The 22,322-nt window shown below is 44.2% G+C and overlaps 1 protein-coding gene across 1 annotated transcript; it reads right to left on the minus strand.

The window, feature by feature from the left end:
- Positions 1–15,431: 15,431 nt before the first annotated feature.
- Positions 15,432–16,610, minus strand: ACTBL2 (actin beta like 2). Its single transcript, XM_073346089.1, is given in 5 exon segments — positions 15,432–16,032; positions 16,034–16,186; positions 16,188–16,275; positions 16,278–16,476; positions 16,479–16,610. Coding segments are annotated over 5 exon segments (1,173 nt in total).
- Between the last annotated feature and the right edge of the window lie 5,712 nt (positions 16,611–22,322).

The following is a 22,322-nucleotide window of genomic DNA, read 5'->3' on the forward strand; positions in this document are numbered from 1 at the left end:
AACTGTTGAACACTGCATCCGAAGCGTGCAACTCTGTAGTCTACCAGGGCTCCTGCTAGGAGCTGCTGAGGGCAGCAGAGGAAGGGTATTCATCTGCTCAGTGTAGCAAATGGTTGTCTTTGTGTTGCTGAAGGAAAGTCCTTTGTTGCCACACTACTACTGCCATTGCACTATTCTGCTTTATGATGGATGGCAGATTTGGACACATGCAATACACTGTAGCTGAACAATTCATAGAACCCCTTAAAAGGCTACATACAAAGCTTAATTCAATCTCACAATGGTTTTACACCGGGATAACTCTGACTCAGAATTGCTTCTGATTTAACACACACGTTCTTGAGAGTGGATTCTTGCTTGCTTTATGTACATAGCACACAAGCCCTTTATGAACATGTTAATCTCACCTGAGGTTTGGCTCACTATTATCTGCATTCTTCTAGGCTCTTTTTGATTGTTTTTCCAGACACATATCCCACTGTAATGTACTCCACTCGATAGCGCTCAGAAAGCTGGCTTTAATAAAAACCCTGCTGTCTAATATATACTTCTTCCTGGCAAGGCCACATTTATACTATTTATGTGTCTTTAAAAATACCCCTCAGTGTCCTATTTTCCTGTGATCTCCTATATTGGATTTTCCATCTCACCTCTGCCCCATTTCCGCCACTCATACTTTACCAAGGTTGAATTCATGAAGCTTTGGAACTTTACGTAAGTTTGCTTGTTCCATTCTGCTTCTTTGTACCATTCTGGCAGCCAGTGATTGCTAGGGAATAGGGAAGTCCAGGTCACATTCCCTTTCCCATGGCCATACTGCTGGCTGGAAGGGATGTTCACCAAGGTGGATTATTCCAGTGGCCAGGTAGGGCAGGAGCAGGTGCGAGGTTTTCAGAAATACCTCAGTGAATTAAGAGCACAAACTTTCAATGGGACACCTGCATGTAAGTCCTTTAGGTACTATTGAAAATCCCACCCTGGTCTTCAGTGTGCAGTGTCTCTTCCTTCCAAACGTAAAGCCAGCCCAGGGATGTAATTGCACTACCTTTTTCTAGTTGTAGAAACTGAAGCTGGAAGACATGAAGGGTCTTTTCAAAGACTTGGTGAAGACTGTGATGCTGTCTAAATATTTCATTTTACACCCACTCTGTCTTTGAACACTGTTTTTTTTTTTTTTTTGAACGGGCTTGGCCGTAAATACAACACCACAAGACTTTGATGCTGCAATTCTCCTTTGTCTCAAATCATAAATCCGAGGTGGAATAATCTAGCAAAATGAAAGGGTGACATGTGTCTTTGTAATATAAATAAGCTGGGTCTGCAGAGAGCGGTAGGTTAGGAGCATAAGCAGGTGTACTGCAGAATCAAATGTACATCACATTACTGGACCATAGGCAGCGAGTCTCTTTCTGGTAGCTGTTAACCAAATCCATCAACAGTTAACTGCTAGGATTATTAAGGGATCATACAGTTTATTTTAAAACAGACTGGTTAGCAATTGGTGATATACTTACGTTCATGTATACTTATGAAGTGCTAGCCAGAATGATGCCATTTAGAAAGAAAAGGTGATCTCCATTTTGAAGCAGACACGGGGAATGCATTTGAGGCCTTGTTAATAATATTACTTATTGGCTTCATCACCATGATGCTCCCTTTTTTTTGCTGAGGCCCTCTTTACAAAATAGAGAATCACCCTCCACCCCAGGTCATGCGTTTCTTAAGCCAGTGCTGGCACAAATTATTCTTGGAAATATTTCAACCTAACTTATTTTTATTCTATCTTGGATCAATTTTAAAGACTCATTCTTTAACTATATATAGTAAAAGCTATTCTTGCTTGTCAGATAAACAATATTTTGCCCAGCACGCTTGCCATCAGGTTATTTTTACCACTGGGGCTTTATGTATAAATTTAGAGCACGTCTGGAATTAACACAACATCATTCTTTGAAATATTCAAAACTGCTTTAAAAATAGGATTTGTGTTTCACAAACCGTATTCCATTTTGTAGAAATGCATTTCTGAATTTGCCTTATCTGTTACTTTCTATGGAGTGTGAAAGATAGATGTATATTTCAAGGTACTCGGTTATGGAGGAAGATTTCAAAGAATTCCGAAAAGATTGTCATGTAGGAAGCCCCATGAATTCCATGATTCTGCAGTAGTAGAATCTAACCCTTGCCACAGAACTGCGATCTAGAATTTTAAGGCTTCTAGCACTTATGGCTGTGAAGAAAAACTTTGCAAAGAGCCTGAAACAACAGCTTTAAGGAATGTGTGATCTGCTTCATTTATCTCATTGGAGTTTTGGCTTTGAAACCTAATGACTATTATTATTATTATTATTTGTATTAGCATATTTATGGACCAGGACCCCATTATGCTGGGTGTTGTACATATACAGAACAAGAAGATGGTGCCTGATCCAATTACAATTTAAGAATAAGAAAATAGATGGAAATAGACTTAACTGTTTAACTGGCAGGGCCAGCTCCAGCTTTTTTGCCTCCCGAAGCGGTGGAAAAAAACAAACAAACCCAACTGAGCTGCTGCCGACGTGCCGCCAAAGTGGAAGGGAAGGAATGAAGGACCCGCTGCCGAATTGCCGCGTAAGACCCGGATGTGCCGCCCCAATAACTGACGGAGTGCCGCCCCTTTCTATTGGCTGCCCCAGGCACCTGTTTCCTTCGCTGGTGCCTGAAGCCGGCCCTGTTAACCGGTGATCTTTTTACCATCTAAAGTGCTGATCTCATGATCCCTAACTACCTCCCACACCTACCAGGTGTCAAAAGCCCCAAAATCTCCTGGTTTTCCCCTGACAGCATTACAAAATCCTGCAGCATATGGAAAGTGAAGTTTTGGGCATCGTAAAACTAAATGTAATATCAAAAAATTAATAATTCAAGGAATATTGTACTCGTATTGTCATTTTTTTATATTTAGTTCAATAAAACCCAATATTTTTATCTATGTGAAGTTGCAACAGAATCTCAAATCTGCTGCACTGGAGAGCTGTAGAATCTAGGTGGCTTGCTAAAGAATTCAGGTCAAGCTTGGTGCAGTGTATATGGGGCCTTAATTATATTTTAAAGCCTTTACTGTGTTCCTTGATACTTTAATCTTAAAGAGAGTTCAAGTTTAGCATATACTCACTGGACGCAAAGCAACTTGTCCTGGGCATTGAGTTGGCAGTAGTGTCATATTATTATCCATCTCATACCAGAGGAAACTGAAGTCTTTTTCTATAACAATTTTCACAGTTTAAAGTTGCCTGTAAATACAGTTAGCAGGTAAATCAAATCAGATCACTGGATGTGAAATAGTTTCCTACAGCTTTCTCTTAAACAAAATTAATTAAAGCCTCTTTCTATAAGTCAGGAAAGAACTCCCTCAACAAGTGAAATACATCCCAGGTGCTGGAATAGTTATTAACACCCCATCCAGTTATGTAATACATCCACTTGAATACCAAGAGTATTCTGCAAACTAATAGCCCACATTAATTCCTGGTGTGACTCCAACTGAAATCAATGATGTTACACCAGTGATGAATTTGGATAAATGATTTTAACAATTGTGTATTCAGCTGTATATTAAGGCAAAACACTTTGCACAGGAAGCAAACCCAACCAGCAAAACAGTAGAATGTGACTTGTTGCCTTTTTTTTGGGAGGGGGAGTGTTGGGGGGGAGGGGAGGGGAGGGGAAAGAGATTGAAAAATAGAAGAACAGGAAACTTTCTTGTTTTGAATTGGAAGGAAAAACGGTCCTAGGGCATTTTTTGTTCCATTCCAATTTTGAATCTAAGAACTGAGGGGAAGATGGGCTGGGTAAGCGGGAGTGCAGGAGGAGAGACTGCACACAGAAATCCAATCACCCATTTCTGATTTTAGATTCAAAATATGACACGTCCAATATTAGAATGAAAGGCACTGGGGACAGACTGTGTCGCTCCAAGATATAGTTGGCTCTTGATTTGCTTATAGTAGTTAATGGAGAGGTTTTTTACTCTACTAGGTGTACCAGGAGTCATCCAAAGCCAGGACAATCAGTGAAATGTGAATGAGACCAGAATACAAGGAACTCCAGTTGAGAAGTATAAAACCTGAATAGCCCCATTCCAAGTCATCACTATGCCATAAGGGTCCACTGGATGCCAGTTAGTCATTCCCTCCCCTCCCTGCCAACAGAGGGAGGGAATGTGTGTGTGTGTGTGTGTGTGTGTGTGTGTTGATTCTAACAGATGGAGAGGGAGGAGGAACAGGGGCTTCAGATGAGGATGTGAAGATTAAAGGACCTAGATCTGGGACAGTAAAGACAGGAAATGTTGAGATGGTGTCAAGATTTGAGGAGTCTGCATGTACAATTTATGAATTCTGGTTGATGTTATGAAGTCGTTGTTATGAAAGTGTTGTGTTGTGGAATGCCTCTGTTTGGACATGAAATCCACCATTTGCTGACAAGGACTGGAGAACATCTCTGCCAGACCACAGATAATAGTTGGTAGTTAAAGCTGAAATGGTTTAACTTCCCTTGAGACAATGGATTCGTTAAAGCTGGAAAAAGCTAGTTCTTCCAGCTGCACGGGCTGGAAGGGGAAGTGGAAAATCCACAGGAACAGAATGCAGAAACTAGGTGTTAGTGGGTTGATCAGATTTATATGTCCCCCCACCAGGACAAGAACAGGAAGCTTTGAGCAGGAGAGGGGAAGAGATGGGAAGGCTTTTGTAGCAGGGATCCAGATCAACTGTGGGGCCAGCCAAGGGCAGAGGAAACTGGCTGACCTAGAGAAGGCTCAATAAGTCTGAAGAGAAGCCTGGAGAGACAGGAGAAGATCCTGGACACCCCAGAGGACTCTTTCCAAGGCTAAAGAACTCTCTAGAATGTGGAGGAACCGGAGGCAGGGAAATGCATATAGGCGTTTTTTATTTTGTCTGGATCTGTGTGTGTCTCATAATAAGTAAACTGTGATTAAAATCCAGTGTACAGTTTGTGGCTGCTTTCACTGCCACTTAACCCTGAAGAGAGAAACTGGAAAGTAGTCACACTTCGGTGGGATTCTGAGGAACATGCTGGCAGTCTTGGAGGAAGTCGTACTACTAGCATCGGGGCCCAGGCAATTGGACTGCAGTGTCTCCACAGCCCAGAGGGGTGTCAGACACAAGGTCTACATATGGAGTGTGTGCCTAGAGTTCCAAAGCCAGGGACAGGGTCTAAATTCTGCCCAGCCTCAGCAAGCTAAGGGGAAGTGGGAGTTAGTGTTTGGATCCCCTCACAGCAGGAGGAGCTCAGCCAGATCTGTGACAGGTAGAACATAAACTCCTGGAACCGGGGCCATTAAAGATGTTAGATGAGGTAAAATTATTAATTATTACTATTATGGTAGAAGGCCCATTGTGCTAGGCACTGCACAAACCTGAAGTAATAGACAGTCCCTACCTTGAAAAGCTTACAGTCTAAATAGACAAGACAGATTCAAGATGGGGGTGGGAGGGAAAGGAAAGAACACACAAGCAGAACAAATAGAGGGATGGTTTGCAAATAGCATGTTTGTGATGCATTTTTGGGGGGAGTGGGACCCCCGATGTGTTCAGTGTTATACAAACATAATAAATGACAGCCCCTTTATGTTTCAAAAGTGCCTGGCATGTTGTAGGCACAACTGAGAACTAAACAGTGCTAAACTTGCAGTGGGTTGGCCTGTGGGTTTAGTGGAAGGGAAGGGGCATGCAGAGCCGCTGTAACCCCTGTCTCCAGTCCTGCTGTCTCCTACTGCCAGATCTACCCTCTCATGGACCCTGTTCGTTCCACAGCATGTATGGTAGAGGTCCCATGAGGTCTCGAAGAGAATGCCGTTGGTTTAACAATCCCTGCATTCATACATGCCCACCCAGGTCCACTGGGCTTTGTTACCCTCCTCTCATGGAAGCTGAGAGCAGCCCAAAGACTTTGACATCTAATGAACTTTGTCTAATTTTACAGGTTTTCAGTGACTATATCCTGGCTTTTGTGCTACAACCACACTATTGTTGAGTAATGCTGATAATTTTATATTCAAGAAAACTAAATAATGATTTCTTTGCTCAGAGTGGCTTTTCTTACAATACATGAACTATTTCTGACTTTAGAGCAGATTAAAGTAACTGCTTGCTCATTTTTGTGGCTAGGAAACCCCTTCATCTTCACTATTTGCCCAGTTTGTGACTTGAAGACATTGCCAAATGTTAAAACACTGGTATTTGAGGTACTTGAAATGTCTAATTTCAGCCTAATAAGAAGCTCCAGACCTTTCACCAAAGTGCTCCAAACCAACACACTTCAGTTTAGGCAGTATAATGAGAGCAGAAGGCTTTAATAAACTGAAGTGTCCAGTTACGGAAAGTCTTCTATTAATGGGAATTTCCAGAGCTCATAGCAATGGGGCTACAGGACAAACAACAATAACACTTTACACATTGATAGCACCTTTCATCCGCTGTTACAGCGATAGGTATTTCCCCTCCCCCATTTTTACAGCCAGGGGAACTGAAGCACAGCACAGTTAAATGCCATTTCCAAGGTGTATCAGTGAAGCAGTAGCAGAGTTGGGAATAGACTCCAGGTCTCCTGACTCCCAGCCTCTGCATCTCCCTGTGACTCTTTCCCTAGCTTCCTTTTGCAGTTCTGAGTGTGTCCACTTTTTGTATTCCGTTCCCCCTTTCAGAACTGGACGCAGCACAAAGACGTAAGAAATGCTAGCAATGGGCTGACTGTCATGCATCTGATTTTCCCATGGCTCTTCACTTTGCGTAGTTATGTACACTGCTGCAAAGCCAGTGTAAGACCCCATCATTCTGATTCGGTTTTACACCCCCCTTTGTACTCATTTTGCACAAGTGAGTGTAGTAAATGATTAGGCACCACATGGGACAATGGTGAATCAGGCCCCACATCCTGATTAATGGGGAAAGAACTCAAAAGGTTTGTTCAGATAAACATTCACAAGTTTATTTGATACTCACTCAAATATCCTAGGTCTAGACTCTGGGCGGCTATCCCATGGGAACAGGCTTCTGGCAAGCTTTTTGGTACTTCCAGCCATCAGCAATGTTTGAAATGCACCACAAATAGCTTTTCCCAAGCTTTTCTTTCTACAACTGGCCCTGGCCAAGACAAGAGCGCAGCAGCCCGAAAATTCAGAGTGCAAATGCACAGTGAGCATGAGTGAATTCAAGTGCATGTAGAAAAGGTATTGTTAAATAGCTGCTTCTCAGAAAGAGACGGAACAATGGGGTGGAGAAGGGGGTGATCAGATGAATGTGGGAAGGCTATTCCCAATGAAAGGTGCTGTCCCACCACTCCAGCATAACTGCCTTTCTTCCTTCTGCTGTGTAGGCAATGAACTCCACATGGCTGGGTGGGTGTGTCCCCAAGGCCAGGTTGGAAGAACTGGGGAATAGCTGCTCTGTGCACTCCCCTAAATCATTCTAACTCGCTGCTCTTCCGAACAGCCAGAAACCTCCCTACAGCTTTTCTGCTCCAGGGAGGGGGATGGGCAGGTTCAGAAAGAGCGTCACATTGTGGACACAAGGCAAAGACTAGACTCTCTTGACAATGTGGTCTACCACCAGGGATGATGTGAAAAGCGGCAATGCCTCATGAGTCACAGACCTGCCATTCCCTTCCATGACTTTCAATGTGTGAAGAGGAGAATGTTGACAAATGTCTTGCTTAGATTATTAGGATAATTAATAATAATAAATGTCTTGCTTAGATTATTAGGATAATTAATAATAATAAATGTCTTGCTTAGATTCTAAGCTCTTTGGGGCAAGGACCATCATTTTGTTTTGTTTATATAGCACCTACCACAGTGGGGTCCTGGTCCATGACGGGGGGTCCTAAGCACTACCAAAAACACTAATAAAGAATATTAACAATGCGATTAGCGACCTAATAGCCCTTTTTTTCTACAGAGCCACCACCACTCCCTCTATTAGGAAAGACTGAACTGAAAAAATCAATTGCCTTTATTGAACTTTCTTGGCTGTGTGTGTGTTTGGGGGCGGGAGGGTGTGTTCACTGTGTTTTTGAAAGACTGAAACGGTGTGCAATTTATACAATGACATAATTTTAAATCCTTTGATAGCTCTTAGAATTTAGAGATGGAAAAGATGCATATAATTAATTCCCAGGGATTAATGCAAGAACAATTGGATGGGATGAGGTGGCACTATAAGTTATTCACTAGCTGTTGTAAAGGGTGTAAAATTTGTAAAAAAAAAAAAAAATTCACTTTTTGCCTTCCCTTTCCTGTACCCATTTTCCACATGCAAGCTTCTCCCACTAATCATGGAATCTGTGGCAGTGACATGAAGCTGTGGCTGCAGGACTGAAGAAATCGGGTAGGTCTGATTTTAGGAGTGAAAAAGAGGTGATGTTACAGTGTGGTATCTTTAAAAATGAAGTTAATGGCACGAGTTGTCCTTTCTTCTTCTGCAGCTGGCTCCAAAATTCTGATGTGACTTTCCCCTTTGGTATTCCGTTATTTTGTTTTAACCTCCCCAACTCCTGCCTTGTTTACTCATGTTAGTATAGCTGAAATGGTCCCCCTGCTGTTTTCATTGTTGTTTTTATTTCCTTTGCTCATTTCAGCAGGCTATAAAATTTGAGATGGTACCTGAGTAGATTTTGCAGTTTCAGTTCACAGGCAGGTTAGTAAACACCTGCATTTTGCTTTGATTTTCAAGTCTGACCAAACTCTGCAAAGCTGCTGATTCTTGCATGGGTCCAACCTGAAATCATCAATCCATCCATGGAGCTTGTGGGTCTAAAATATTTTCAGGGCTATTCTAGAATTCAGGCTCATTTTATCTTAATCTTGACTGAAAGTCAGCCAAGATTTGCTATGTAGTTTACAATCCCTGTTATTTAGCATTAGCGTGCACAAGGTGCATCTTAGAAGAAGACAAATGATTGTAAGTGTATTCAGTCAAAATGATCTCTAAGTACAACTTTGGTGAACTTGGGCTGAGTTGCAGGGAAATTGTCAGGTTTTGGATTCTGATGAGAGAGTTTTAGCTCTGTTGCCAACAGGCATATGTAACCACTATTCAGTGAGTGTTTTATACATCTACTTCCGTGTCTGATCCAGACATGAGCGAAATTTGCTACAGCTTCTAGCTTCAGTTCAAGTTGCAAGGGCCTATGGTTTTAACCTTAGAGGTCCGAGGTTCAATCTCTGGGGATGAACCAAAAGGCCAGTTATTACACAGACTGGAATGTTCACAGCCCAATGAGTGATTGTCTGGATGTAATCATAAACCCCCACAATGACTGCTCTGATGTGTATTCTTTCTGCACATTGAGGAAAGATTCAAAGCAGCCACATCCTCCCCAGCCCAAAGATGTTATGCAACCATTAGACTTTCATTTGGGGAAGGATACTCAGATCATTAATTTCATTTGTGTTCCTTTAAGAGCACAGGAAACTACCCTTTGGAATAGTTACTCTTACCACTTCTAACATCAGACATGGAAACTTCACTAGATGGAAGAATTTGCTCAATTTAACCTATTATACAGGCACTGTTTACAGATTTTATTGGAGTTAGGGTGTTTGCACGCTCCGGCATCTTCTCTATTCTGCACCTTCAGCAAAGCCTCTCATTTGATTGAGCTTCTATCTCAGGAGAGCTGGATAGAAACCTTGGCTTGAAAGCACTGGAAGATCCAATCTTTACCACTTCTCTACCCCAAGGGTTTAAGAATACATCCCATATTCTGTGCCTGGCAGCATATCATACTACTGTTAATAGCTTTGCTGGGCATGTAACTAGGGCAGGGGTTCTCAGACTTCATTGCACTGTGACCCCCTTTCTAACAAAAATTACTACATGACCCCAGGAGGGGGTGCTGAAGCCTAAGCCCCAAGGCTTCAGCTCTAGGCCCCAGAAAGTTTAAGCCAGCCCTGATGACCCCATTAAAATAGGGTCATGACCCACTTTGGGGTCCTAACCCACAGTTTAAGAATTATTGAACTAGGGCAACTTTGCACTTGGCTGGTAATATAAGGTCAGAATAAAGAGGGCCAGCAAGATTTTCATATACCTTGGAATACATCTTGGTCCTAACTTGCTTGTTTAAGATCACATGAAAGAATGAGAAGTGTGTTCCACGTTTTTAAAATAAGCTAGAAAAAATTCTTGAAGAGTTCCTATGGCTGCAAGATGCCAGCATACTGGGAGCAGACAAAGCTTGGGATAAAGTAGTGTGGGGGTATTTGAAGTAGTGAAACTACAAGAAATGCATAAATAATTCTTTAGTATTCCAGCTGCAGAAATGGAAATAGCACCTCATGGCAGATTGATGTATTGCACCGGAACAGAGTGGCCTGGCTTGTCAGCATCTGTGATTAGCAAGATGATTCCATTAGTTTTGTACAAAGCACAGACACACAGCATCATACATGCAGCAGTACAAAAATAACTGGTTTCTAGACTCCACATCAAAATATGTAATTGTGATTATTTGATACATACTTCATGGGCCAGTATTCAAACATGTGCACATCTCTGGGGACTCAGTTTAGGTACATAAGTCCTCAAAAGCAAATACAAATGTATGCAGTCAAAAATAAGGGAGAAATTTTAGGGAAGCAATTACCCTCTTTACATTTTTTCAGGATGGTAGAGTTAGTCTTACCAAAGAGTGCCAGAGTTTATTTGCCACAGGCAAGCAGGTCATCTGTTTTATACCTGCTCTGTAAGATGGCACCACCAACAGAAGGGAGGGAAGGTAGCTTCAGTGCTTAATCAGCATTCCTATTGCTTCCTGCAACTTCTGGATATTCCTTGGAGGTCTCCCACCTAAGCACTCATGCAGCTTAGCTTGTGGTGGTATTCCATAAAATCCCACAAGGTGGTAGAACTTCAGCTCATATAGGGCCTTTCATCAGAGGAGATCCATGCAGTATTTAGGGGATCTCAACCATAAATGCTCACATTCTTGTTAGGTAGACATCATTTTAGAGTTGGGGAAAGTGCTTCTTTGAACTCAACATTGGAAATATATACACAAATAATTTTTGTAAGCCAAATATGTTTGCAAGCATGAGAATCACATTTTTCCTTGGAACTTTGAGGATATTAAGCAAGACTAGGAGCCTATCTACACACACAAAAATGTTAGTGCTTTAACTATGCTGCTATAGTTACAGTAATTCAACCCCTCTCTCCCTGCTTGTGTGGATGCACTTATATTGGTATAAAGGTGCCTTATACTGGTATAGCTACTATAAAGGAAGAGGAATAAGCTATACTACTATAAGGCACATGTATGAGTTATACCAATATAACTACATCTACTCAAGGCAGGGGAGTTTTTCCTGCTTTAGCTGTTTTGGTAGAAAAAAAAACCTCACATCCTTCACCAAAAATTAATTAAATTGGTATAAAAAGTGTGTAGAATAGGCCTAGAGCTGCTCAAAAAAGGTGAAGCCTGTGGAAAAAAAGTGAGTCATTTTCCTTCTGTAAAAGTGTCAGAGACTAAATTAGTATTTTTTTTGTCTAGAGTTTAAAAGACCAATTTAACACATTTCCTCCCCTCTTCCATTCTACCCCCCCCTTTTTTTTGAGGGGGAGGGGGAAGGAAGTTTAAAAACCCTAAATATCTTCAAGAATTTTCATTTTAAAAAAAAGCCCTTTTTTCAAAGATGATTTTTCTTTTAATTTTTTTATTTAAAAGAGTGTTCTAGCCAGCTCTACTGAAGTGAGGTAGCATGTAGTGTTTAGCCATGGTGAAGCAGCCTCAATCACAGAGCCAGGCTAGGTCTATGTTTAATAAGGGGAAGTTTTCACATCAAGCAACTGTTCCAGAATATTGCTTCTACGGAGGTTTTAAAACCTTCAGTGTTTATATCCTCTACTCTTGGTGGAAATAGGTCCCTGCAGTAATGGGAGGAGGGCTGGATGTTAAGGCAAGGAATATTGTTACTAGAGCCACTCAAAAGCAAAGGCAGTTTCACAAAAAGCTTAAGTCCCAGAATATTTCCATGCCAGAGGATTTGAAATGGAACCCCTTTGTTTTCTTGAAATGGAGGTACTTCTCCCACGCCAAATCTTTTGAATTTGTGGCTTCCTATTTTCTCACATTTGCAACCCACTATACCAAAGTGACTGGTGGGTCTACTTTTTGCTACTCAAAATTTCCTCAAGCCCTCCAACTTTTAAAGAGTGACAGAGTTCTATTTTGCCTTGCCTGAAGCAAGGAAGTTTTGAAGAGTCACATAGAGGCAAAATAGGGGGGAGGCAACGAACAAAAAAACCAACCAACTCAACAGTTCTATTGCAGAAAAATTAAAAGAAAGGCAGATTCTGTTTTTGGTTTCACCAGAAAGCTTTTTTTACAAGAAGTTTGTTTTGAAAAGAGGCCTTTGTTGTCTTTTTTTTTTTTTTTTTTTAAAGTGACTCTCCCTAGCAGTTATCAATAACCTACAGGTTGGACAGCTGAAATAAGGTATTTAAACTAAGTTAGTGGAGCAGGACTGGTAGTTTAGAACACTGGTTCTCAAAACCGGTCCGCCTTTTGTTCAAGGAAAGCCCCTGCCGGGCCAGACCACTTTGTTTGGCCAAACCTGCAGACACGGTAGGTAATCGCCACAGGTTTGCCGCTGCAAACCAATGGGGGCTATGGGAAGGGCAGCCAGCATGTCCCTTGGAGCGGCGAACCGTGGCCAGTGAGAGCCACGATTGGCCGAACCTGCGGATGCGGCAGGTAAACAAACTGGTCCGGCCCGGCAGGGGCTTTCCCTGAACAAGTGGCAGGCCGGCTTTGCAAACTACTGGTTTAGAATACCGACGACAAACATATGCATGGCTTTGTTATTAACATTGCAATACTACAACTGAATCCATGGGGGCGGGAGGGGGGAGAAAGAGGGGAGTCCTCTGGCAGCCCCATAGACTTCAATAGCGCTCCATGCAGGCATAGGTGTCCATCTTGTAGAAATAGTTGCATAACTGGGACTAAATGAACACCCTTCCCTTAACCATATGAGCAATATTAAGGGGGTGGGGGGAAGCTGGAACATGATCTTTCTGCTTGATTTTCTTTCAATACCCATTCATTTGTTTTGCAGTAGAGCAGTCAGAGGGAACAATTTATTCTTCCAATTACACACATGTAATAAGCTATCTCTTGCCTAAATGGTTTCCACTCAGCAGGGGGAGTCATGCACGCAGCTAGTTTTAGTTTGTGTACTTTTTTTTTTTTTACATTAAAGTGACATTAGTAAGTCATGGCAGAAACCCTCCTGTCTCACCTACCAGCACTCTGTGGCCATAACTGTTTGGTTTAAGTGTGATGGCAAGTCATAGTGGACATCAGCCCAGCTGTCTCTTTGCAAAGGAGAGAAGGATCTGTACCTACAAAAGGTGTAGATTGTTTTAGACTCTATGAAGTAGCCAGGAGAATTAATTTAGGGATCTGATATTTAATATTTGGAAGAAATTCAGAAATGAATGGGTATCAATTAAGGTTTTTGCCTACAGTAGAAGAGCTAGGGCAAATTCTTGTGTGTCCTAAAGAAGAGCAGCAGGCTAGGGATGCTACCCACCAGTCCAGCAATAATGGAACGGAAATTTCAGGTCCAAGATTTTGCTTATTCTTTAAATAGTTTCTATGCAGAAGAATGGGCTAGTTCTCAAGTAGGTCAAACCCTTATAACTGTCTGGTGTCCTTTAAAATGTACTAAGCCATTTCAAACTCTGCTCTTTTAAAGCATAGAATTAAACTTTAGTGCAGTAAGCAGGCATTATATGCTAGTTAAGTGATTTAATAGCGTCCAGCTGCATTTGCTTTATGGGAGGACTTGCAAAACTCCACTCAAAGATTGAGAAGTCCTTCCATTATATAGCTGCTTGTGTTCTGTAAGACACAAGGCCTTGTGTACTAAACTGGGAGGAGTGGTAGATACGCTGGAGGGGAGGGATAGGATACAGAAGGACCTAGACAAATTGGAGGATTGGGCCAAAAGAAATCTGATGAGGTTCAATAAGGATAAGTGCAGGGTCCTGCACTTAGGACGGAAGAACCCAATGCACAGCTACAGACTAGGGACCGAATGGCTAGGCAGCAGTTCTGCGGAAAAGGACCTAGGGGTGACAGTGGATGAGAAGCTGGATATGAGTCAGCAGTGTGCCCTTGTTGCCAAGAAGGCCAATGGCATTTTGGGATGTATAAGTAGGGGCATAGCGAGCAGATCGAGGGATGTGATCGTTCCCCTCTATTCGACATTGGTGAGGCCTCATCTGGAGTACTGTGTCCAGTTTTGGGCCCCACACTTCAAGAAGGATGTGGATAAATTGGAGAGAGTCCAGCGAAGGGCAACAAAAATGATTAGGGGACTGGAAGACATGAGTTATGAGGAGAGGCTGAGGGAGCTGGGATTGTTTAGCCTGCAGAAGAGAAGAATGAGGGGGGATTTGATAGCTGCTTTCAACTACCTGAAAGGGGGTTCCAAAGAGGATGGCTCTAGACTGTTCTCAATGGTAGCAGATGACAGAACGAGGAGTAATGGTCTCAAGTTGCAGTGGGGGAGGTTTAGATTGGATATTAGGAAAAACTTTTTCACTAGGAGGGTGGTGAAACACTGGAATGCATTACCTAGGGAGGTGATAGAATCTCCTTCCTTAGAGGTTTTTAAGGTCAGGCTTGACAAAGCCCTGGCTGGGATGATTTAACTGGGAATTGGTCCTGCTTCGAGCAGGGGGTTGGACTAGATGACCTTCTGGGGTCCCTTCCAACCCTGATATTCTATGATTCTATGAAGAAAGCACTAGTCTTTCTAGTCTGAAAGAAGTGTTCTTGACCATATTAGAGATTAGCCTTTTTATTATTATGCGTATTTGAGAATCAGTTTACAGGTTTTTTTTTGTATAATGGTGTTTAGGAACTAGAAATTTTTGCTACAGTAGATAGTCTCACTGCTAAGGGAATGATTTGTTCTAGTTGTCAAAACTAACATCAGTGTTCTAAACTATAGCTTAGAAGTATAAAAAACAGCAAACCCATGTTTAGCAACTCCAAATATGCAACATTAACCCATTATCTTGCCACTTAGGCATTTAGCTATAAAACCCAGATGTTTTAGGACACAAAAAAGTGCTTGTTTACAGAGGTTATCAGCCTGTAAGAGACTATTCAGTACTGAATTGTTATTCTGACCCTTACAGGTTAGCTTTGATCCATGACTGGAGGACTTTGAACTGCAAAGAAGATAGTAGTAGAATTCACCCAAGCTTCACAAAAGAAGAGCTCTATCAGATAACCTTTTCCTATCAGTTAGTCACTGCTCTAAAAATTAATAGCAAACAAACTGTTGTCTTTGATAAAGAAATAAAGGAAATGAGTTTGTAGCACTGGATACTAGCCCTTCTAAGAGGAGAGCCTTAAAGAGGAGAATTAATATAGCTCAGTATGGTGGATACATTTTTCTCATGCAGTTGTCTGCTGGGAAGTCCCTTTAAAAACCATTTGCAGTGAACAGGGGATGGCCCAGATTCATCATACTCCAGTTTGCTGATCCACATTTGTTGGAAAGTGGAGAGAGAAGCCAAGATGGAGCCACCAATCCAGACAGAGTATTTACACTCAGGTGGGGTGATGATTTTGATTTTCATAGTACTTGGTGCCAGGGAAGCAATCTCTTTCTGCATCCGGGCAGTAATGCCCCCGGACAGCACCATATTGGCATACAGGTCCTTGCAGATGTCCACATCACATTTCACGATAGAGTTGAAGTTAGTCTCATGGATGCTGCAGGATTCCATGCCCAGGAAGCCTGGCAGGCAAAGGGCCTCAGGGCAGCAGAGCCTCTCATTGCCTAAGGTGATCACCTGCCCATCAGGTTGTTCATAGCTCTTCTCTAGAGAAGAGGAGATGGCGGATGTGGCCATTTCCTGCTCAAAATCCAAGGCAACATAGCATAGCTTCTCCTTGAAATCACGCACAATCTCCCTCTCAGCTGTGGTGGTGAAGCTATAGCCTCTCGGTCAGGATTTTCATGAGATCGGCCAGGGTCTGACTGACTGCCAGGTCTAGCTGGAGACTAGCATAGGGCAGGGCATAGCCCTCATAGATGGGGACCGTGTGGGTAACCCCATCACCAGAGTCCATCACAATGCCTGTGGTGTGGGCAGAGGCCTAGCACAGCCTGGATAGCCATATACGTAGCTGGTGTGTTGAAGGTCTCAAACGTGATCTGAGTCATCTTCTCCCTGTTAGCCTTAGGGGAGCCTCACTAAGCAATAATGGGTGCTCCTCCGGGGCCACCCGCAGCTCATTGTAGAAAGTGTGGTGCCAAATCGTTTCCATGTCATCCCAGTTAGTAACAATGCCATGTTCAATACAGTACTTCAGCATCAGGATACCACACTTACTTTGGGCTTCATCCCCAACATAGCTGTCCTTCTGGCCCATCCCCATCATCACACCCTATGACCCTGGAACCTAGGGCACCCCACAATGGAGGGGAACACAGCATGGGGGGCATCATCCCCAGCAAACACAGCCTTGCACCTACCAGAGCCATTGTCCACAACTAGAGCAGCAATCTCTTCATCAGCCATGGCAATTAACAGAGAGAGGGAGCAGATTAGTGACTACTAGGAAGATGTTTTCATATTCATTGCTGCTGGAGAAGTAATAAGAGAGGAATGAGCCTCAGTCATATTTAAAGGCAGCTGGGTCTCAGCATGAGCCTGCCCACCAACCTCCCCCACATCTCCCAATAGGAGGATCTTATCTTAAAACACCATCCCATTGGTTCACTGTTGTGTAGGCTGCAGCTCGTGCTCCTATTCAGACAGCTTCTCCCCTATCAGCAGTAGCCACTAGAATATTATTGGCCTCAGCTAAATAATTGAGCCTCTTCCTCTGAATTGCAATCACTTGCTCTTCTCTCTGCACAAAAGGGTTTAGGAAGTAAGGACACCCATCTACCCTGTTAGAGGAAGGTAAGTGATATGTATCCACAGTAGCTAGGGAGAGTAGGTATTTACAGACACTAACTGAATGCTTGGCATTAGCATAGTACTTAGTAATTACATGCCTTAGGTTAACCATAAGGAACCTAATGGGAGCTAGATTCTGTTCCCATTAAAGTCAACGTGGAGGCTGAATCCTTAACACCACAGTGGATCCTTCTCTTACTTTACAGCTTAAAGCTTTGCAGGGCTGTTAAAGCATTAAGGGAGGTAGGTAGATTTGTGCTCCCTGGGGAGCTAAAGGCTGGGGGGATGCTTTTGGTCCTGAAAATGTTTCTACCTCGTCCGCAAACACTGATTGTGTGGAAAAGGGGGACGAGGGAGAGGAACTTTTTTATGCAATAGACTTGGGCAAATAAAGACCTGTAAGAGGAGATGTAATGGGTTCAGGCTATAGCTTATAGCTGCCGTAAAGAAAGCTGTCTTCTTAATAACTGAAGCCTTTGGATTAGAACATGTTAGAACATGTTGTTTCAGCTTTTGAATAGGGACAATTTATATTTTCCAAAAAGCTGTGTTTTAAATGCCCAACAGCTGTTTAGGATGCTAATTTCTTAGGGTATGTCTACACTACGAAATTAGGTCGAATTTATAGAAGTCGGTTTTTTTGAAATCGGTTTTATATATTCGAGTGTGTGTGTCCCCACAGAAAATGCTCTAAGTGCATTAAGTGCATTAACTCGGCGGAGCGCTTCCACAGTACCGAGGCAAGCGTCGACTTCCGGAGCGTTGCACTGTGGGTAGCTATCCCACAGTTCCCGCAGTCTCTGCTGCCCATTGGAATTCTGGGTTGATATCCCAATGCCTGATGGGGCTAAAACATTGTCGCGGGTGGTTCTGGGTACATATCGTCAGGACCCCGTTCCCACCCTCCCTCCCCCCATGAAAGCAAGGGCAGACAATCATTTCGCGCCTTTTTTGTCTGCTGCCAGCCAAAGATGTAAAGGATAGATGGAGTGGGTCAGAACAAGAAATAGACCAGATTTGTTTTGTACTCATTTTCCTCCTCCCCTGTCTAGATCACACTGCAGTCAGTCACAGAGAAGGCGCAGCGAGGTTAATCTAGCCATGTATCAATCAGAGGCCAGGCTAACCTCCTTGTTCCAATAACAACGATAACTTTGGTGCACCATTTCTTATTGGAACCCTCCGTGCAGTCCTGCCTGAAATACTCCTTGATGTACAGGCACACCCTTTGTTGATTTTAGCTCCCTGAAGCCAACCCTGTAAGCCGTGTCGTCAGTCGCCCCTCCCTCCGTCAGAGCAACGGCAGACAATCGTTCCGCGCCTTTTTTCTGTGCGGACGCCATACCAAGGCAAGCATGGAGGCCGCTGAGCTCATTTTGGCAATTAGGAGCACATCAACCACCACACGCATTATCCAGCAGTATATGCAGCACCAGAACATGGCAACGCGATACCGGGCGAGGAGGCGACGTCAGCGCGGTCCCGTGAGTGATCAGGACATGGACACAGATTTCTCTGAAAGCATGGGCCCTGCCAATGCATGCATCATGGTGCTAATGGGGCAGGTTCATGCTGTGGAACGCCGATTCTGGGCTCGGGAAACAAGCACAGACTGGTGGGACCGCATAGTGTTGCAGGTCTGGGACGATTCCCAGTGGCTGCGAAACTTTCGCATGCGTAAGGGCACTTTCATGGAACTTTGTGACTTGGTTTCCCCTGCCCTGAAGCGCATGAATACCAGGATAAGAGCAGCCCTCACAGTTGAGAAGCGAGTGGCGATAGCCCTGTGGAAGCTTGCAACGCCAGACAGCTACCGGTCAGTTGGGAATCAATTTGGAGTGGGCAAATCTACTGTGGGGGCTGCTGTGATGCAAGTAGCTCACGCAATCAAAGATCTGCTGATATCAAGGGTAGTGACCCTGGGAAATGTGCAGGTCATAGTGGATGGCTTTGCTGCAATGGGATTCCCTAACTGTGGTGGGGCTATAGACGGAACCCATATCCCTATCTTGGCACCAGAGCACCAAGCCGGCGAGTACATAAACCGCAAGGGGTACTTTTCGATAGTGCTGCAAGCTCTGGTGGATCACAAGGGACGTTTCACCAACATCAACGTGGGATGGCCGGGAAAGGTGCATGACGCTCGCATCTTCAGGAACTCTGGTCTGTTTCAAAAGCTGCAGGAAGGGACTTTCTTCCCAGACCAGAAAATAACTGTTGGGGATGTTGAAATGCCTATATGTATCCTTGGGGACACAGCCTACCCCTTAATGCCATGGCTCATGAAGCCGTACACAGGCAGCCTGGACAGTGGTCAGGAGCTGTTCAACTACAGGCTGAGCAAGTGCAGAATGGTGGTAGAATGTGCATTTGGACGTTTAAAGGTGCGCTGGCGCAGTTTACTGACTCGCTTAGACCTCAGCGAAACCAATATTCCCACTGTTATTACTGCTTGCTGTGTGCTCCACAATATCTGTGAGAGTAAGGGGGAGACGTTTATGGCGGGGTGGGAGGTTGAGGCAAATCGCCTAGCTGCTGGTTACGCGCAGCCAGACACCAGGGCGGTTAGAAGAGCACAGGAGGGCGCGGTACGCATCAGAGAAGCTTTGAAAACCAGTTTCATGACTGGCCAGGCTACAGTGTGAAAGTTCTGTTTGTTTCTCCTTGATGAAACCCCCCGCCCCTTGGTTCACTCTACTTCCCTGTAAGCTAACCACCCTCCCCTCCTCCCTTTAATCACCGCTTGCAGAGGCAATAAAGTCATTGCTGCTTCACAGTCATGCATTCGTTATTCATTCATCACACAAATAGGGAGATGACTACCAAGGTATCCCAGGAGGGGTGGTGGAGGAGGGAAGGAAAATGCCACACAGCACTTTAAGCACAGCACTTCAAAAGTTTACAACTTTAAAATTTATTGAATGACAGCCTTCTTTTTTTTGGGCAATCCTCTGTTGTGGAGTGGCTGGTTGGCCGGAGGCCCCCCCACCGCGTTCTTGGGCATCTGGGTGTGGAGGCTATGGAACTTGGGGAGGAGGGCGGTTGGTTACAGAGGGGCAGCAGTGGCAGTCTGTGCTCCAGCTGCCTTTGCTGCAGCTCAACCATACACTGGAGCATTCTGGTTTGGTCCTGCAGCAGCCTCAGCATTGAATCCTGCCTCCTCTCATCACGCTGCCGCCACATTTGAGCTTCAGCCCTGTCTTCAGCCCGCCACTTACTCTCTTCAGCCCGCCACTTACTCTCTTCAGCCCGCCACCTCTCCTCCCGGTCATTTTGTGCTTTCCTGCACTCTGACATTATTTGCCTCCACGCATTCGTCTGTGCTCTGTCAGTGTGGGAGGACAGCATGAGCTCGGAGAACATTTAATCGCGAGTGCGTTTTTTTTTCTTTCTAAGCTTCACTAGCCTCTGGGAAGGAGAAGATCCTGTGATCATTGATACACATGCAGCTGGTGGAGAAAAAAAAAGGGACAGCAGTATTTAAAAAGACACATTTTATAAAACAGTCGCTACACTCTTTCAGGGTAAACCTTGCTGTTAACATTACATACATAGCACATGTGCTTTCGTTACAAGGTCGCATTTTGCCTCCTCCCACCGCGTGACTACCCCCTCAACCTTCCCCCCTCCCTGTGGCTAACAGCGGGGAACATTTCTGTTCAGCCACAGGCAAACAGCCCAGCAGGAATGGGCTATACTGAGTGTCCCTGAAGAAAAGCACCCTATTTCAACCAGGTGACCATGAATTATATCTCACTCTCCTGAGGATAACACAGAGAGAGAAAGAACGGATTTTGGTTGAATGCCAGCAAACATACACTGCAATGCTTTGTTCTACAGTGATTCCCGAGTATGTGTTACTGGCCTGGAGTGATAAAGTGTCCTACCGTGAAGGACGAAATAAGGCTGCCCTCCCCAGAAACCTTTTGCAAAGGCTTTAGGACTACATCTAGGAGAACCGCAAATGCCAGGGCAAAGTAATCCTTTCACATGCTTGCTTTTAAACCATGTATAGCATTTTAAAAGGTACACTCACCAGAGGTCCCTTCTCCGCCTGCTGGGTCCAGGAGGCAGCCTTGGGTGGGTTCGGGGGGTACTGGCTCCAGGTCTAGGGTGAGAAACAGTTCCTGGCTGTCGGGAAAACCGGTTTCTCCGCTTGCTTGCTGTGAGCTATCTACAACCTCCTCCTCCTCCTCATCTTCTTCGTCCCCAAAACCTGCTTCCGTATTGCCTTCATCTCCATTGAAGGAGTCAAACAACACGGCTGGGGTAGTGGTGGCTGAACCCCCTAAAATGGCATGCAGCTCATCATAGAAGCGGCATGTTTGGGGCTCTGACCCAGAGCGGCTGTTCGCCTCTCTGGTTTTCTGGTAGGCTTGCCTCAGCTCCTTCAGTTTCACGCGGCACTGCTTCGGGTCCCTGTTATGGCCTCTGTCCTTCATGCCCTGGGAGATTTTCACAAAGGTTTTGGCATTTCGAAAACTGGAACGGAGTTCTGATAGCACGGATTCCTCTCCCCAAACAGCGATCAGATCCCGTACCTCCCGTTCGGTCCATGCTGGAGCTCTTTTGCGATTCTGGGACTCCATCATGGTCACCTGTGCTGATGAGCTCTGCATGGTCACCTGCAGCTTGCCACGCTGGCCAAACAGGAAATGAGATTCAAAAGTTCGCGGTTCTTTTCCTGTCTACCTGGCCAGTGCATCTGAGTTGAGAGTGCTGTCCAGAGCGGTCAGAATGGAGCACTCTGGGATAGCTCCCGGAGGCCAATACCATCGAATTGTGTCCACAGTACCCCAAATTCGAGCTGGGAACGTCGATTTAAGCGCTAATCCACTTGTCAGGGGTGGAGTAAGGAAATCGATTTTAAGAGCCCTTTAAGTCGAAATAAAGGGCTTCACTGTGTGGACAGGTGCAGGTTTAAATCGATTTAACGTTGCTAAATTCGACCTAAAGTCCTAGTGTAGACCAGGGCTTAGAGACATCTTTTGGGGCTGGCTTCTTTTCTGACTTAAGAACGGGCTTTGTGCAGGCATTGACTGGTAGCTTTCGAGGCCTCTTTCTTTCTTTTTAAGTGTGTTCATGAGAGGTAGAGGAACGCTAAAGCTACAATTTGCCTTTGAAATATATATTTGCCAGACCTTTCAGACTGGCAGAGAGAATGTAGACAGTAGGTACCCTGACATATAAAGAAAATGTCGTGCCTTCTGTAAATTCAGAACGCCACAAAACACAAGTCCCTTTAATTAGGAGCTCCACCCTATAGAGAATTCCACACAGTTAGCCCACACTTAATACTATCATTTGCCAAAGTATGGCTTTAAGGAA

This window comes from Lepidochelys kempii, chromosome 5 (genome assembly GCF_965140265.1).
Source record: "Lepidochelys kempii isolate rLepKem1 chromosome 5, rLepKem1.hap2, whole genome shotgun sequence".
Lineage (NCBI taxonomy): Eukaryota > Metazoa > Chordata > Testudines > Cheloniidae > Lepidochelys > Lepidochelys kempii.